At 31.0% G+C, this 18,695-nt stretch overlaps 1 protein-coding gene across 8 annotated transcripts in view; it reads left to right on the top strand.

Annotated features, from left to right (window-relative positions):
• Positions 1 to 16,493, top strand: part of LOC106463885 (gastrula zinc finger protein XlCGF57.1-like) — a 120,018-nt gene extending 103,525 nt beyond the window's left edge. For 4 of the 8 annotated variants that reach the window (XM_022391508.1, XM_022391507.1, XM_022391506.1 and 1 more), the window contains exons 5-9: positions 5,782 to 5,886; positions 7,508 to 7,620; positions 12,320 to 12,497; positions 13,990 to 14,683; positions 14,852 to 16,493. In XM_022391508.1, coding sequence (XP_022247216.1) covers positions 5,782 to 5,886; positions 7,508 to 7,620; positions 12,320 to 12,497; positions 13,990 to 14,683; positions 14,852 to 15,698 — 1,937 coding nt within the window. In that variant the 3' untranslated portion in view covers positions 15,699 to 16,493. Of the gene's footprint in view, positions 1 to 2,390; positions 2,476 to 5,781; positions 5,887 to 7,507; positions 7,621 to 12,319; positions 12,498 to 13,989; positions 14,684 to 14,851 lie in introns of those variants that run through there. The other 4 variants (XM_022391511.1, XM_022391512.1, XM_022391510.1 and 1 more) reach the window with 4 other exon arrangements.
• Positions 16,494 to 18,695: the final 2,202 nt, after the last annotated feature.

Raw genomic sequence — 18,695 nt, 5'->3', positions numbered from 1 at the left:
ATAATACTTCTGACTGCAGTTCAATTACTCACTATCTATACACACACTACATTCCTCTCTTTTATATACCAGCCTACCCCATCTAGTAAATACTGGAGCATTCGCCAACGTACAGGATAATTCTAGAAAGTAGAGAGCGTGAGAATCACATGATCTCGATGACGCAACAATACCAATTTATTGTTGTTTATTTCATTTAGTAAAAGTAATTTTGTTTGTGTACTTCTTTTAATCTATAAGTAATGTTGTGTCTGTGTTTTAGTTTTAACTGGCAAACAGGCACCATGCAAGTTATTAAAATGTTAGCTAACCCCACTAGCAGAGACATAATCAGTCCTACAATGTATAATTTTTGTCAGCTTACCATAATGTTAGGCAATTTGTCACCACAATAACTCCAAAACTGCCTAAATAATCAAAACAAAATATGTTTGATTTTAATATTTGTACTTACGTGAATATGTACAGTGGGTCTTCTTCACACAAATTAAGAGATAACTAATGTTTTTTCAAATTTAATACCTGCTCTTTACACGTGGTTCATTTGTGCTAGGTTTTTAGGTTAAAATTTAGGATAAGAATAACCAAGGATGTCCAGAAATAGATATTTCTCTTCATCCCTTCTGTTGTTTTAGAGATTTTTGTATTGTCAACATGTGATCCATAATTTTCACGAACCTTTAGTGAGAGGGGTAATGATAAAATTATCCATTTTAGAAACACTTGTTAAGATGATAAAGTCACATATATGTTATACACAGATAGTCCACGAGAAAACTGCCAGAGGGTAATATAGATCACATCTATCAGTGTGTCTCAACATGTGAGTATATAATCAACTTTGTAGTTCATGCTCCAGTAATAATAAAAGACTAAAAATTGATATTTTTTCTAATTTTCATATTCAACTTTATACAATTATACTTATTTATCATATATAGACTTGGAAAGTTCAGGGTGACATTATAATGTGACTCACCAGAGTGTATGTTGCTAGGGATGTATGGTGTTATTAAGATATTAAAAGTGGACCAAGGACACTCTTTCTATAGTTTGAATGATGATGATGTCATAGAACTGCATACAGTTCTCAAATTATGTTTAGTTTACTAATATTGTAGTTTTCACTTCATTATTTAATTCTCCCCATGTGGGACAGTGGTAAGTCTATGGTTAGGGGTTCCATTTTTCTCTGTGGATGCAGCATATAGCCAAATGTGGCTTTGCTATAACAAATCATACACACACACACACTATATTAATTACGTATCCTAAAAAGTAACAATTATTATTTCAATGGGACAGTTAATATATTGGATTGTCTTCACCAACTTATAAAAAATTTATAGGTTTGAAACAGCTATTTGTGGTACAAATGGTGTTATTAAGGTATTGTAAGTGAACCAAGGACACTGTTTCTATAATTTTGAAGGGTGATGATGTCATAGAACTGCATACAGATCTCAAATTATGTTTACTTTTCTCACATTGTAGTTTTTACTTCATTATTTAATTGTCCCCCTGTGGGACAGCAGTAACCTTTTGTTTTAACCCCTGACCATAGGATGATCCATCGAGATAGGGTTAAACATTTTATTTTAAATACAGTCTGGTTACCATGTTTTTCATTGGTATGTAAATTTTGTTAGAAAATTTTAATGTGAGATGCTGGTTTAGTTGCAATTTTAATTTTACATTAAATTCGCGCATTTGGCTTTATTTGCACCACAAACAGCTGTTTCAAATCTATAAATTGTTGGTGAGTGAAGACAATCCAATATATTAACTGTCTCACTGAAATAATAATTTTTACTTGTAAAGGATTAATTAACTTTTTAGGATACCTAATTAATATAGTGTGTGTGTGTGTGTGTGATTGGGCTATCTACTGCATCCACTAAGGGGAATGGCACACCTGACTGTAGCATTGTATAACCACAATGTACATGTCTTCAGGTTTGTAGACTTTCATTAAAAATTTTGTAGAACTATTTTAGGAATGTATGTCAATAAGGTTGGTATCAAATTGCAGATTATAATTCATATTTTAGTATTATACATTAGTTATTTTCTTAATTTAAAAGTAAATATTCAAAACAATTCCTATATATCGATTTTTCTGTGTCACCTGATATTTTGAACGCAGCTTTGATTCAAATTAAATGTTTGTGATGCTGAAATACAAAGTATATAGTCTGTACGAAACTCAAATTACCGATATTGGCAAACACGGATATAAAATAAGAACTTCCTATCTTTACTATTTTCTGAGATATTATTACATTTAGTAAATCAACTAAGGTGGCCCCACCCATCTCTTCCATTTTTGGAAATGCTTGCTTAGGGACACCTACTTCGCTCACTGATGTGAGTATAACCAATTGAAAGCTCAGAATGCTCCCTAGGTGATTTTTTGAGACTATGCGAAGTGTTTACACCCGAAAGGTCTTTTCATGGTAGATTCTAAGCGGTAAGGTAAGTCACTATTGTCCTCGAAAAATCATATTTTTGAGATCCAAATGCATGATAAATTATAGTGGAATTCTGTTTTAATTATATAGTAAATTATGATTTTTTGTTATTTCAAAATACATATATAAAACCTGATAAACATATTTTGTTTTGCATCTTCCATGAGCAAAATTTAGTAAGGCTTAGTAAATTACGACACGCAGCAAACGAGTGCAAAGTTTACAACTGAAAGTAAAAAGAGATAATTTTCTATATTTCTTTACTGTTGTTTGTTTTAGGAAAAATAACTAAAATTTAATACCTTATTTGTAAATATGAATAATGTATATACATGTATAATGTATTATATCCGAAATATAATCGTATATTACAGAAATTGGTTCACCAAAACTGTGTAAAGGCCAGTTTTATACTATTGGATACCTTAAGTGAGTGCACTGCACGTGTAATGAAAGGTCAATAAGAGAAAAATAATATATATATATATATATGCATAATGTTATGAGATTTAAGCTGTTTAGACTAAACATTTGTCGTTTCGTGTTTTATTTTGTAATCATTCTAGAACGAAAAAAGCGTAATTACTATTTTCTTTTTTTTCTTTTTGTTTGTTTGGTGGTTAGGAGGTCAGTCAAATCGACCTAAACCATACAGAGGTACAACCTACAATAGTGAAAAAGCAGATAAAATACAAAGTTTTTTTCTAAAAATGTTTGATGATTATCTGAAGGATATAAAGATTTTGCATGTGAAATTTGACAATCTTCTGATGCATAAAAGTATTTTTAATCTTAAAGTCAAAATTACTATGAATGTTGGATAGTCAACATTGGAAAAGAAAAAATGCACAAGCAAATCATAACTTAACAAATCTTAAAACTTAATAAAAATCTGAAAGCCTTGTAATGTTTACTCATAGTCTTTAAATGTTTTTATACTACAAATAACGACCAGACATAAGGAACATGAAAACAAAAAGAGTTAAACATAAATAAACATATGCTTGAAACAACACCAAATAAAATAATTAATATAGAGAAAACCCCAAACTCAAGAAAAATTTAGAAGTTCTGGAATTGAAGAATTAACACATAACAATAATAAAACAACAAGAGCATCATTATATGTGTATTAAGTTAATAAACTCTAAAACCAGAGGGAGATAGTGTCATAAATCAAATTATTTGATTGGTTGTATTTGCAATTAGAATATATTTGTACCTTAAACATTGTGCTGATCATGTTTCACAGTTAGAGATGAAATGTTGTACACAATAAACTATTCACTTTTATCTCATAAACAGCTGTTTTAAAACTACATAACTAGAACTTATAAGGATGGAATTTGGACAGTTGTCTTGCTCATATCATATGCACGCACATTACTGCCAAGAGGATGATATTTGGATAGGATACAATATGGCAACACAATGGTTGTCTCGTTTGCATCACACACATGCGTATATCTATTACCTAGATAAAATATGGACAAAAATTAGATTTTGAAACATACCAAATCTTATGCTTATATTGATAATGAGTGATTCCGATTGCTGTTGAATGTAGAGTGTAAGAACTAGAAAGTAGAAGGGAATGTTGACATCCAGTATTATGATGGTTGATGAAATAGAGGAGGTATTGTGTTAACTTAAAGATAAACTAATGTGTAGTAAGTGTTCTTACAAGTTACACTTACAGGCTGCAAACAGTCTAAAAATCATGTACTTCTCAAATAGGAAATACTAAACGAACGTAACTCTCAAAATAATTGTTACATGATCTTACCAAATTATTGACATTTTAACTTTGTAAAAGACTTTCGAACAAAGAATTGGTCATCTGGAAACACAGTCATGTATTCATTCCAACAAATACAAAACCTTGTTACTTTTGAAAATAAAATTTGGTAAAATTCATAATTTGTGTGTTACAACTTACATTATGTGTACAGTGTAAGTAGTATGTGGAAAATTTTTCAAACGGTTTACTATTTCAGTTAGAAGCTTTTTTTTTGGAATGCTGATGCTCCTGGTGTTAGAGGGAACACCAGTGTTGTAAATATATTGTTGCTGAACTTCACTTTGCTTCTTGTCTTGTGATTCTGGTTAATTTTAATCATGTATTTACATTTTATGTTCTATATATCTCCTCTTGTAATATGGCTTTCTTTATTTCTTGTCAAAATTTTCTAGAGCAGGATGAGGTGCGAGTGCTCTCTCACTTAGTACTGTTGATTTTATCCTAAAGAAGTATAAGGTTTTTTTCTGTAACTAATAATAACAGTATTATGCTAGCAACAGACTTGTGTATAGTAGTAATAATGTTCAGCATAAAAATATTAACGTTGTGCTGAATTTGTTGTGGGAAGTAGTTGAACATTGAATTCATTTTAAGATATTCAGTTGATAAATTGCTTTTGAATATCTATTTATCTTTTTTACTTCTATTACATATAGTTTTGGTTTGATTATTTTTTACAATATTTTATATCTTAGTAAGATATAGTTTTAACAAGGATGGATTTTCTAAAGTAATGGTTCCTCAGCTATTTCATGCCACAACCCAGACATTTCTGGTATTAAAATATCATGTAACCACTGTTATAAAGGATTGTGTTTATGAACATGTGATAATCAACTCACATTCATTTGAATACTATTAAATACAAACATTTGTGATGAATATAATGTTTATGTTGATCGTTAAAACATTTAACAATGGTCATATTATTGTTTAATTACGCTGTCTGTCTGTTCAAGATTGTTGGCACTCAGAGACAAAATTAGTGGATTTTTGGTATAATAGTTTTTGTTGATATATGTATATATCAAGCTTTCCTGACGTATGGTCAACAATCAAGTTTACAAAAATGGTGTAATTTTTCTTTTAAATGTATTTTTAATTAATTTTTTATGAAACTTATGATTTGATGGTTGTACTTGGATCTTTCCATAATAGAAAATCTACCGGGACCTATAGAAGGATTAAAACTATCAGTATATCAAGTACTAAATGGTTTAAAGGTGTTGTCATGTTTTAGTGTAGTTTTATATATGAGGTATATTTCTTCAATAGAGTAAAAATGTTATTACTCAGTTATTACATACAAGTTTAAGCTACATGAAACTGTTGGTAAAAGATGATGAGTACAATTTGGTATGAAAGTTAGCAAGATAATGTGAATTTTGGGGAACATAAATGTTGAAAATGCTTTGAAGGATGCAACATCTAGTTCTTAATTTGTTTTTTTGAAGTCTAACTGCAAGTTTTGATAAGAATATAAAACTGAAATTTTCTGTATAATTGTAGAAGTATTGAAGATGAAGGTTGAACCATTTTCTGATGAGAAGCAGGATGCTATGATCAATATCAAATTGGAGAAAAATGAAGATGAAGCTTTCACAATAACTGGTAGTAAGTACATATATATATATATATATATTTAGAATTTAAATGTTTTTCACCATAAATTGTGTCACATCTACCTATTTTAATTTAGCAGTGTGCCTGAATTTTTCATTATTCATTGATAATTATTTTTTTTAATACATGAATTCATTTCCTGTCCCAGGGATGTATATCAGTAACATTAAGTTCCATTCTCTTGGTTATTTTAGTGTTTGATTGCATCAAAACAGTTAATAAATCAAAATTTAATATTAAATAAGTTCTTAGTTTTATAAGGAAATGTATAAAACAATCCTTAATCTCCCCTAGCATGTGAATTGTGGTATTTGCTCTTTAGGTTTTCCTTTTTTACCATCCCTGAGAAATACAGAACATACTGCAAATTACTCACCCTAATACAATCTCAACTGTTAGTGAAGATATAAACTAGAAAATCAGATGCATTTGCTACATCCTTCCCTTTACATACTGTCAATAGTTGTCTCAAATGTTTTAAGCTCCATTATTGATATTAAATATTACATATATTATGGAGAAAGTTTTGATGTATCAAATGACTTTTTTTTTCCTGTACAGAGAGTTATCTATTTTGCTTCCAATTCTAAATTGTTTCTCACAAGAGTCACATTGACAAACTTAGCTGAATTTTTAAAGATTTTTATCACATAGTTAGAAAGCCAGAGGAATTATGATCGTTATTAAGCATTGTTCACTTCATGGAGTTTTACTCTATGTTCTTAGGTACATTATTTGAATAAATAAAAATTTAGCATAGTAGTTACCATCAATGTAAAAAGTAGACTTAAGTTTTATTCACAGTGAAGAGCAAAAACAAGACTACCCAAATAATTACTACATTTTTTGTTTTTTATGTATATTCTTTATTTATTATTTTAAAAATAAACTGTTATATTAGGTAAGGTAATGAAGAATGACAATAACAAAAATTCTTTGTGGGGTATGCTTGCAAGGATCTTTTGTGTTATGTAGTTTGATATGGTAACATGAGCTACACATTCACTAAGTGATTTACCATGAGTATTAGTCAGAGAGAGTTCAAAAGGCTATAAAACAGTAAAGAGTGTAAACTGATGTATATTGTTACAAGCTTTAAGCTGTGTAGTATAAGCAACTGCTTTCTAGAAAGAAACAAATGGTAATTTAGATTTTTTTTTTATGGTGGTTATGAGGTTGGATAAGTTGACTGAACAGTTAGGGACTTAGGGTAGAGAAAGAAATTGAACAATTATTCAGAAGGTTTTAGATGTTATGCAAACAAAAATTTGTATAAGTATTTTTAATCTTAACATGAAAATCACTTTGTACTTGGAGCAGTCATCACTCTGATGAAATGCGTAAAAAGTTATAGTATGGAAACTGACCTTGGCTACCTGTTTAGCCACCGTTTGGGACTACAGCCGACCATGTGCGTAACAGTCCAGGTATATTTTTAGAACATGCCCTTTGCTGGTAGCTTATACTTTTCTATGCACCAGTATATCATGTAAGAAATTATAGAAAAGGCCTGTTCAGCTATATACACTGTATGGATTTTGATTATGATTAAGTGATGCATAAGTTATAATGAGTATTATTATAGAGAAATCTACATTGTTTGTATTTGTAGCTACATTAACTGCTAATTACATGGAAGAAAGATCTATACATACCCTTTTGAAGTTTGGTATAATAAAGGAGGAGACAGAAGATAACTATGATGGAGCAACAATGAAAACTGAGGTAATTTGGAGATTGAAACTTTTGCAGTTGTGTTGTGTAAGAGAATAACTAGTCTAATTTGTCTTTCTGTACATTTTATTGAGACTAATTGATAATAACATGTTTGTTGTCACAAGCTAAAGAAATTCACTACAAGTTTGCTGTGAATAAACTCTTTACAGTTCTTCTTGCCACAGTGATATTGCTTGTCCACAAGTGTATCATTGTTGATGGTTCCATAGAACTTACTGTTAACTTTTTACTAAGTACTTGCACAAGCTGTTTAAAAAAGAATGTAAAATTTTGTATTTTCCTTCTGATTATAAAACTTCTCTTACTTTGTGTTGAATCGGCCATTATATTTATAGTGGTTTTGTATGCCAAATTAAGCCTAATTAAGAGCCACAACACACAGTTTCAGTTCATAACTGTATGATAACTTTGCATCTTCACTATAGCCCGATAGCAGAGATTCTATTGCAAAAGGCTCTATTTTAAGGGTGTAATGTTCCAACCTGCATTCCTTCCATAATCCATCTAGTGTACCAGAGTGATAATTTACAAGAACCTTTTTCAATAGTTCAGTTTCACAGAACTGTGTAAGCACTACATCTGGTATCTCAATCGATATGCCTTGGAATGGAATTGTATGAAAACACATTTCATTCTTTTTGTGCATGAAGTAATCAACAGTTGAAATGATATGTTGTGGAAGCTGCTTGTGAAAATGCGAGCTATTTTGCTATTCCATCAAAGATCCTTTTTGATTATATTGTTTGCTGTTGTCTTGGGCACATGGGTGACTCTTGCCACTTACCTTTGTGTTCATGGATTCTCTTTTGTTACATACAAGATGACACACTTTGCTTACCACACCTAGGTTTCAACTTATTGTAGATTTGTCTGGATGTTTCTAGCTGTAGTTGGTTCATTAATGGTGTTTACTAATCAATTAACTAGTGAGCTCATTAACACTTTCATTACAGGCATTTTTTTGGTGCATGGCATGAAGTTTTAGTGAGTTATATTAAAAATTTATTTTAACTAATTTTGTTATCATTGTTATCATGAATAAATATAGAATAAAAACTGAGCTAATAACCCAAAATCTTAATAGAATACAAATTTTAAAATACTCATTATAGTGGTTTCATTGCTGAGGCAAAACGTAATTGTCATAGAACTTAATATTATTCAGTTACAGAGCAATAAAATAAAAAATGAGACCCATCTTTTCCATACACACCTTTCAGAAGTTGTCAATAGTTCTCTGTGAAGTTTAATACAATATTACTTATCACCAATAGAAAGCAAAAATTTTAATCTGTCAAATGACATATTACATTACTTTGTTTTCTGTACTGAGAATTATCTATTTCTCTTCCTGTTCAAATTTGATTCCCTTAGGAAACTTGTTGATGAGCTTAGCTGAATTTTTAACAACTTTTATGTCATAGTTAAAAACCAGAAAAAATGAGATAGTTAAGGGACATTGTATGTTTTTTGCATGTTATTATTGTGTCTTGTGGTGCAATATTTAATTAGATAAAAATTTATTTAGTGCAGTATCATTAATATAAAAAAAGTAAAATGTCATTTGTAGTTGAAGCAAAAAAAAGAAGACCTAGATAGGTACTTTATTTTTTGTTTTCCATGTGTATTCTTTCTTTATTATTATAAGAAATGAAATATAAAAATTAAACTTTTTATACCAGGTAAAATAAAGAATAATAATAATTTTTGTGAGGTACACTCCTGAGTAGCCTGTGCATTATATAATTTGATAGATTAATGTCAGTTATGTGCTTGGCAAATGACTTACAGCTTTTATGGCTTTATTGATTACTTTTAGACCACTGAAAGTTGATGTTGCACAGTGGGCAGCCTAAAGGTATATCTGTTAATTTGTACTTCCTATTTATTCTAAAATGTCATTTTATTTATTAAAAATGTGGAGATTAAGAACGATATATCATGTAGATATAATTTTAGTAATATTACTTCTTCACTAAGAGTTAACTGCTTCCACAACTGCCATAGAATTTCATGCATATACAACTAGCCTTGAACAAACTCCCACCTTTACATGTATCTACATCTATTGCACTGGCCTGTGATGCAGTTGTCATAATGCTATATCCCTCTTCCAATATGAAGGTGATACAACTTCCATGGGTAGTATTTCCCATGATCATTATTCTTCAGTAAAAGGTTTATGTTTTTCCTTAGTACTGCCTATGTTCAGTGCTTTTTGAATTTCAAGTTACGTTGATCAATATTCTTTCTATATTTAGGGCTAAGTTTCTTTGTCCTTGTTGCAGTTTGGTTCTATCCATCTGTTTAAAACTTCATTTTTTGTAGCCACTGCATTTGTTCTTTATGTGACTTATCACAATAAATACATGAAATAGTCTCTTTGCCCAGACATTCCCCCTTTTTTTCAGCTGTTTTCTTTCTCTCATCATCATCCAGACATTTATTACTTTTCATATTTGTGTTCTATATGTTATAATGTCTGCTTAACGTCTTCCCTGACCTCTCCTTTTTCCAAAGATATGGGCTGCCTGACAAGATAATCAGTTATCTTTTTCTCATATCTTCCCTTTCACAGGTTGGGTTCATCAGCTGATTCATTTGGCATATTTAGTTAAGTACAAATAGATGCTTAGTAATGTAGCACATTACACCCCTCAACAATATATATATTAAGCAATTCCCTTTGGATGTGTCCAGTTGTACTAAGGTTGGATTTGCCTTGTAATGCATGTGATGGTTCCACCCAGTCCATATTTCCCCAAGTAATCATAAAGCAGTACACAGAATTTTGCAAGTTATCAGTAAACATTACAAGGCATTCGTACACAAAGTATAAGATTTTTTTAATCAAGTTTTAACATTTTGTAATTAATTATTTGCTCATGCATTTTTGTTTTTCAAATATTGACTACCCAACATGTGAAGTAATTTTAATTTTGAGATTAAAAATACTTTTATGCACCAGAAAATTGTCAAATTTCATATGCAAAATCTCTGTTACCTACTAATATCTTTCAGATAATTATTAAACGTTTTTTCTGGAAAAAGACTATTTTTATTGTTATTTTTACTTTTGTATCCCTGTATGGGTTTGGTTGATTTGACAGATCTCGTAACTACCATAAAAAATAGGAAACAGATATAAATTATGCTTTTTTTTTCATTCTAGATATAGTACATATTATAATGCAAAACCACAAATTTGGAGTCTAAATAGGTTAAATCTCATAACATTATACTTATATAAAAATTTATTGTTTTAATTTTATTGACATTTCAGCAGTGTCTGACTAACATTACAGAAGTTGAATGATACAGTGCATGAGCACTCGTCACTATATCCAATAACTTAAAATTTGCTTTTGCAAAGTAAAATGTTTGTTATAAATCGTAAATTATTACTATCTACAAATAAGTTCTTAAATTTCTGTTATTTTTCTTAAAACATAGAATTGTAAATAAAAAAGTATGGAAAACAGGTATCTCTTCCAGTTATGAACTTTGTACTTGTTTGCTGCTTGCCATAATTTGCTAAGCCTTATCAAATTTTGCTCATGGAGAATGTAAACTAAAATATTATTTTTGGTTTTATATATGCATTTTAAAATAATAAAAAATCGTAAGTTACCATATCACTACCACAGAATTCTACTATAATTTATTAGGCTTAGTAACTAAGCTGTATTTGGGTTTTAAAAAAATGATTTTTCAAGTTTAATAATGTCTTACCTTACTACTTGGAATCTACCATGAAAAGAAAGGGTTTCCCACATAAATACTTCACAGAGGTTCAGATAACATCACAGACATCTAATTTGAACCAAAGCTTCATTCAACATACTACATGACACAGAAAAATCAATATTTAGGAATTGTTTTTAATATTTAATTTTAAATTAAATAATACCAAAATTTGAATTATAATCTACACTTTGATCACCAACTTATTGATATACCCTCATACAATAGTAGTTCAATAACATTTTGAAAGTAAGTCTACAAACATGATGACATGGCCTGTGACCTTAGCCACCCTATACATTCTAATATTCTACCCAACCTGACAACATGCAACAACCAGTAATTTATTTTCTTGATGACCTTTGCTGTACAGTCACAGTAATTTAATGTTAAAATCCCACTTAGTATTCTTTAGATAGATGCAGTCTCTCACAGTTTACTGCTCCACTTGGTAACTCCAATATCATGGAAGCCAAATCTCATAAGCTTTTTCTTTTTGTTGCCATTTCAGAAAGGTGCCTATCTTTGTAACTGATTAGCACCTGCCCTTCAACTATCATTAATGTTGGATTCTAGCTGTTAGTGGGTTAGAGAGATGTGTAATGTTTCTGAAGTTAACATTTTGCTTTGATAGGAATTGAAGTTTATGATTATTAATAATATGATGGCAACAAAAAAAGTGAGATGGTAACTAATATTTAATTCTTGAATATCTTGGGATGTATTCGTTCCATCTTCAGTAAGATTGTTAAAGTTCCCACATTTTATGAAGGGTACTTTTTAAGTAGTTTTAGTACTCTTTTTACATACAAAACTAAGTTTGAAGCATTAGGTTTATTAATTATGTTATCATGTTTTAAACTAGTAAACTATAGAGACTATGTGTAATGATAACACTGGCTGTTATTTTTATTAACTTTTTGAATATGTTTTTTGATTTTAGAACATATTTGTCCAAGAGAAAACAGAGCATCCTGGTGATCTGTTAGAAGATGATGTTATTTCAAAGTTCAGTGACAACAATGATGATGTTCTAGATAATTCAAACTATAATGATATGGATGCAAAAACAAAAACTGAATTCCAAGAAGAAATTAAATCTGTGTTAGAAAGTACATCTGGTAAGGACATACATCTAAAACTCTTATGTGCATTGATACTGGGTTAAAAGAACTGGTTAATTTCTTGGCATTTAAAAAAAAATTATGAACTGTATGAGTGTTAAGACTTTGGTGTACTCTTTAGTAGTTCTTGAACTTTTGATATATTCTTATCAATCATTAATTCTAGTACCAGAAAATTCATAATTAAATCTGAAATTTATTTTTTTTTAGTAATTTTAAACACATGGCTTTTAATCATAATCGTAGTAAGTGTTGGATGTATATATATTTCACATTGTTAAATTGCTGAAATGTTTGTTTATTTACTGTTTGTAGGGTAGTGCTTTGCTTCAGCTCCATTTCCTAAATTCTTTGATAGTAGAAACCAATTGTATCTCCACGTAATCCAAAATTCAGGGCTTGGTTCCCACGGGAACCACATCGTAGATGGTTGTTGATAGCTAGCAGTTTGTAGATGCTTCTATAATTCTGTTTTTTCATACTCATTTCAATTTCACATCAGTGTGTTTTGTATGGTAATGTTTGTATTGTTGTAGCAGTTCCTGCACATTGGTTTTTTTCTCTGTCTTGGGTTTGGGGGTTTGTGTGCCTTGTCACTCTAGAATTTCTGACTGCACGATTTGGCCTTTCAGGGCATGGCTGTCCTCATGGGCTTTTCCCTAGTTCTTTGGCTGTTTGGTGTTGTTGGAATGAGACATGCTGCTTGTGGGGGTTCATCTTCCCACAGGGATTTCAGACTGGTTCCATTTCTGCATGATACCGTTTTTGGGGCTGTCTTGCTTCTTTCAAGTCCTGTATTGAAGTGGCCAGCTTGCATACTTCCCTTTCATCTTTTACCTGCATCTCGATGTTCTCATCCTTTTCCATGTCCATCATGGAAGTTGATGGTGATTATATTCAGTGGGGACTGGGTTCCACTAGTTTGTCAATGTTTTGGAGACTTTCACTTCTATTCTGTGGTATCTATGAGTTTTATGTAAGGTTTGTCTCTTCACTTCTGGTCGGGCACCACCCCATTTATTGCCTACTGTTCCTTTCCCTCCTCCAAGGGATCCTGTCTCACACAATGGGCTGTCCACTGTTGGGAGATACCTTCTTTTACTGAGAGCTATTTTATAGGTGTTACCAGTTCAGGTGGGTTTTTCTTTTTGGCTTTTAGTTATTTTCTAGTGAGGGAAGATAAGTACCTATCAGAAATTAATTTTCATTGTAAGACAATTATCACTATCCAAGGGTGATTTTAATTCATGTAGTAAAAAACTTGTCTCTAACTTTGATTGTTATTTACATTTTGTTTTCATTGCTAGTCAGATTCAGGTGAATAAGTCTCTAAAGTGTGAAAATATGAAACCTGTACAGTAACTAGTTTGTAGCTTTAATATATCATATTGGTATTTGTATTAATCATATTAGAACATTAAACATGTTTAGAAGATCATCATATTTATTATTATTAACTATGTAGTGGCATAATTTATATCTATTTTAGATATGAAGACCAGTGTGAACATGTGTTGTGAGAATCAGTGTCCTGGTTATCATGTTATGAAACCAGAAGATCACTATACAGAAGTTATAAAATCCTCAAAACCAAACAACACTATATGTGGAGAAACAACTGTAAATGGAAGTAATCTAAAAGAATTTGATATACCTCAGTGTAATGGTAAAACATATAGTTGTGTAGTCAGTGGAAAAGAATTTAGAACAATGGATAATCTAACACAAGAAAAGAGGATACAATCTGGAGAGAAACCATATCATTGTGCAGCTTATGGAAAAGATTTTGAGAGAAATGGTTCCTTAAAACAGCATGAAAGAAATCACACTGGGGAGAAATCATACAGTTGTGGAATTTGTGAAAAACTGTTTGTATCAAAATATAACTTAAAAATACATCAAAGAATACACACTGGGGAGAAACCATACAGTTGTGAAGTTTGTGAAAAACAATTTATATCAAAGGGTGAATTAAAAAGTCATTTAAGAACACACACTGGGAAGAAACCTTACAGTTGTGCAATTTGTGAAAAACATTTTGTGTCAAACAGTACTTTAAAAATACATAAAAAAATACACACCGGGGAAGACCTAATCAGTTGTACAATTTGTAAAAAACAATTTAGAACAAATGGCGAGTTAAAAGAACATCAAAGAATACATACTGGGGAGAAACCATACAGTTGTACAGTTTGTGGAAAACACTATGGTAAAAAGAGTATCTTAAAAATACATCAAATCATACATACTGGGGAGAAACCTTACAGTTGTACAGTTTGTGATAAACAATTTGGAACAAGGGGTAACTTACAAATACATCAAAGAACACATACTGGTGAGAAACCATACAGTTGTACAGTGTGCAGAAAACAATTTGGAACAAGAGGTACCTTAAAATTACATCAAAGCATACACAGTGGGGAGAAACCGTACAGTTGTATGGTTTGTGAAAAACAATTTAGAACAAGGAATGACTTAAAAATACATCAAATAACGCACAGTAGTGAGAAACCTTACAGTTGTACAGTGTGTGGAAAAAACTTTGGTAGAAAGAATAACTTAAAATCACATCAAATAATACACACTGAGGAGAAACTGTACAGTTGTGCAGTTTGTGCTAAAAAATTTAAAAGAAACGATGAATTGAAAAAACATCAAAAGACACACATTAGTAAGAAAACTTACAGTTGTTCAGTGTGTCAAACACACTTCTGGACAATGAATAGCTTAAAATTACATCAAAGAATACATACAGAAGAGAAACCTCACAGTTGTGCTGTATGTGGAAAACATTTTTTTGGAAGCAGTAACTTCGAACAACATCTAAGAACACATACTGAGGAGAAACCTAGCAGTTGTGCAGTTTGTGGAAAACAACTTGGTTCAAAGGATGAATTAAGAAGTCATTTAACAACACACATTAGGGTGAAACCTTACAGTTCTGATGTTTGTGGAGAACGATTTCTTGGAAGTAATAACTTAAGACAACATCAAAGAATACATCCTCGTTGGAAACCACACAATTGTTCATTTTGTGGAAAATATTTCAAAAGAACTGTTGAATTAAAAGTACATCAAGAAATACACACTAGGGAGGAATTTAACATTTCTGTAGCTTCCATACCTCGGCAGTCAAGTATGGGGGATTACAATACTACAAATTGGATTTTGATACCAGTAATTGACTCGACATATTAAAAGGACAACAAAGGACCCTTTGGTTCATCTACATCTACCACAAGTACTCAAATCCTGAAATGCAGCATTGAAGCCCATAATAAATTACCACTGTTCCACCAGGGAATCTACTTTATGTATATATTCATCAGGAACTGAAGTCAAGGTTTTAAATATGGAAGCAAGAACCTTGCAGGAAGTGTTGCTTATTAATAGATTTTATCTTCCTCATTTACTTCATGTAAGGCTTTATCAGAAACTCAAAATATGGATTACAGGTTTATGATCTGTTATTGCAAACAAAGATCACCCTCAGCAATTAGGACCATCAGTTAGGAATGAGAGTGATGGTCAAATCATATATATTTGGTCTGACAAGTTATGGTAGTGAGTGGTAATGACTAGCTGCCTTCTCCTTAGTCTGTCACTACAAAATTAGGGATGGCTAATGCAGATAGTCCTGATTGAGGGCTTTGAAACATTCAACAAACATACACTAACATGATCAATTCATGTACTCAAAGAATAAATGGTTGTTATTCTAATTGTATGACTTTGTTAACTACTGTTGGAAAATGTACCTTAGGTTCTTTTTATTTCTTGGGAATCAATTTACCTTTCAATATCTATATATGTTCTTGTACATGGAACATTACACCTAAACAGCAATAAGTCTTTGATATTTATAATTATTTTCCATATTTCAGTTTGAAACATTGATTATCTATCATCTACAAATTATTTTATATTTCTTACAATATAATCATGTTAGTAGTGTGTCTGGCTGCTGATTTTCTGATGTTTTTATTTACTTTTAATGTATAATGTTTTAATTGTTGCATTAAAATCATTTTATTTTTATGGATGTTTTAAAGTGAAATGATTATTGTTTTAATCACCCCTAGGGTAAGAAATATCTTGTCTCAAAACTGTTATTAACTATATTTTATTTATTATGAAAGTTGTCACTGGTTAACTTTCAAATATTTGGTGTACTTATGGAGTTTATGAAGTATGTTTATGTAAGCTTTAATTTGCAAATTGAAGAGTAGAATATGAAGATTTTAACCAATAAGTAATAAATTTATATGAAGATATTACCAAAGAATTAAGTTAGCAAACTTATTAAGAAATGTAATTATTTTAGTCCTGTTTCTTTGTAACTAGCTGGAGTGAAAACTCGTTTGTAACAAAGGATAGGAAATTGTGCTTCTATTTTCTTTTCTTAACATAATAAATATAAAGGTACCAATACTGAAAAGAAAGACATACTGTTTTCAAGAATTCTAGCAATATGAAATTATATTGGGGGGGGGGGGGGTTAACCTACCCCCTCATGTCATCCTGTATCAAATTTGGTGCTGATTGATCAAGAAAAGTAGAAACGAGTAAGGAACAGATAGACACACACACACACACACACATATTGACGTTTATTTATATAGATTAATGACTCATTTGCCATTTTTAATCAAAATGCTTTTTTATTTCATACTATAATTAGGCACAAATATTAACAATAAAGCACAGTAGTTAAATATAAGTAACTGATGACCTATATAAGTAATTGAAACTTTCGTTATTTGTTAAAGAATGTAATGCCTACTGTAAAATAGAATGCATTCTCGAAAAGTTAAGCAATATACAATTTCACTCAAGGACACCTTGGACACGCTAATAACTGTTAAACTCTTCAGTCTCTTATCTGCCATATTGGTTCTAAGGTGTTTTTGATCAATTTTAGTGGATGTATTAACTTGGAAAGTTATTGCTATCTTTATAACGTTGTAAAATTCAGTAAAAGCCACAAATATGGGTTTCAGATGCTCTGAAAATTCCTCGTTTGCTTCAAATGCCACTCATTCATTCTCTTAGCTTGTCTCTTTTCCATTTGTATAGCTTCAAGATTCAGCCTATAATGGGCTGCAAGAGTTTTAATTGTCTCAAAATTCAGGAATTTTTCAGGCTTGGTGTCAATTGCTGAAAGGAAGAGGAAATTTGGAGATTTTTCTCCACTAAATTGTTTAGTTCTTCAAAAAAACCATCAGTGGATGGAAACAAGATGGCTCGTGTTATATCTGATAAATCTCTTATGACATCTCGTTTTCCCAAGTCTGGTTAGAACTACAAATTAATCTATGTATGAGGGGATGGAGCTCTGTAACAGACTCCTACGGAAACATTTCAGGTCATTTCTGATGTCACAAGAATGCAGCTTTCTCATCACATCTGTAGGTTTGCAACTCTGCTAGAAGACATTCAATGATATCTGCTGTTTTTAAGTAATCTAGCTTGGAGCATGGCAGCATATCTGTTGCTCCTTTTGCTTAAAGTAAGATGCCATTCAGAAACAGCACAGTTAATACATCTTATTGCCTTTTCATTCAATAATTGTTCCACAGTGGGACAGCGGTAAGCCTCGGCGGACACAGCAGATAACCTGAAGTGGCTTTACTATAAGACAACACACACACATTAAGTTTAAGAGGTACCCACTTAACTTACGAACAACTTACAGTGGTGCAAGTTAAGCAAAAATCACAAATTAAACTAAGACCTGACATTAAAAGTTATATTACAATGAAAAACTTGGCAATGGCACTATGTATAAAATCGTGTTCAGGCTGCAAAAGTTTCTATATAGGAGAAACAGGTTAGAAAATAAAGACCAGATGTAAGGTAAATTAAATTGAAAAGAGTTTAAAATATTGAATTATGTGATATAGTGAGAACTTCAAACTAAAGAAAAATATGAAAGCACTGAGCATTGAAGAATTAAAATCTCACATTAATAAAACACCTAGAGCGCCATTATATTTATAACAAGTTAATTTCAAAACAAGAGGAAGCTAGTGCCATAAATATAACACATTGGTGTCAGAAAGTGGGATAAAAAAAAAGAAGAAGATGGAAACGAGAAGCGGCAAATCAAACTACAGCTTAGCAGATTTGATGGCAGCAATACAAGAACAGCAAAATAAACAAGAGAAGTTACAGCAGTTGTTGGAGGAAAAACAA

Source organism: Limulus polyphemus, unplaced genomic scaffold (genome assembly GCF_000517525.1).
Source record: "Limulus polyphemus unplaced genomic scaffold, Limulus_polyphemus-2.1.2 Scaffold1509, whole genome shotgun sequence".
NCBI classification, from domain to species: domain Eukaryota; kingdom Metazoa; phylum Arthropoda; class Merostomata; order Xiphosura; family Limulidae; genus Limulus; species Limulus polyphemus.
The sequence above is the reverse complement of the archived record's forward strand: the minus strand, read 5'-3'. Positions and strand labels throughout refer to the sequence as shown.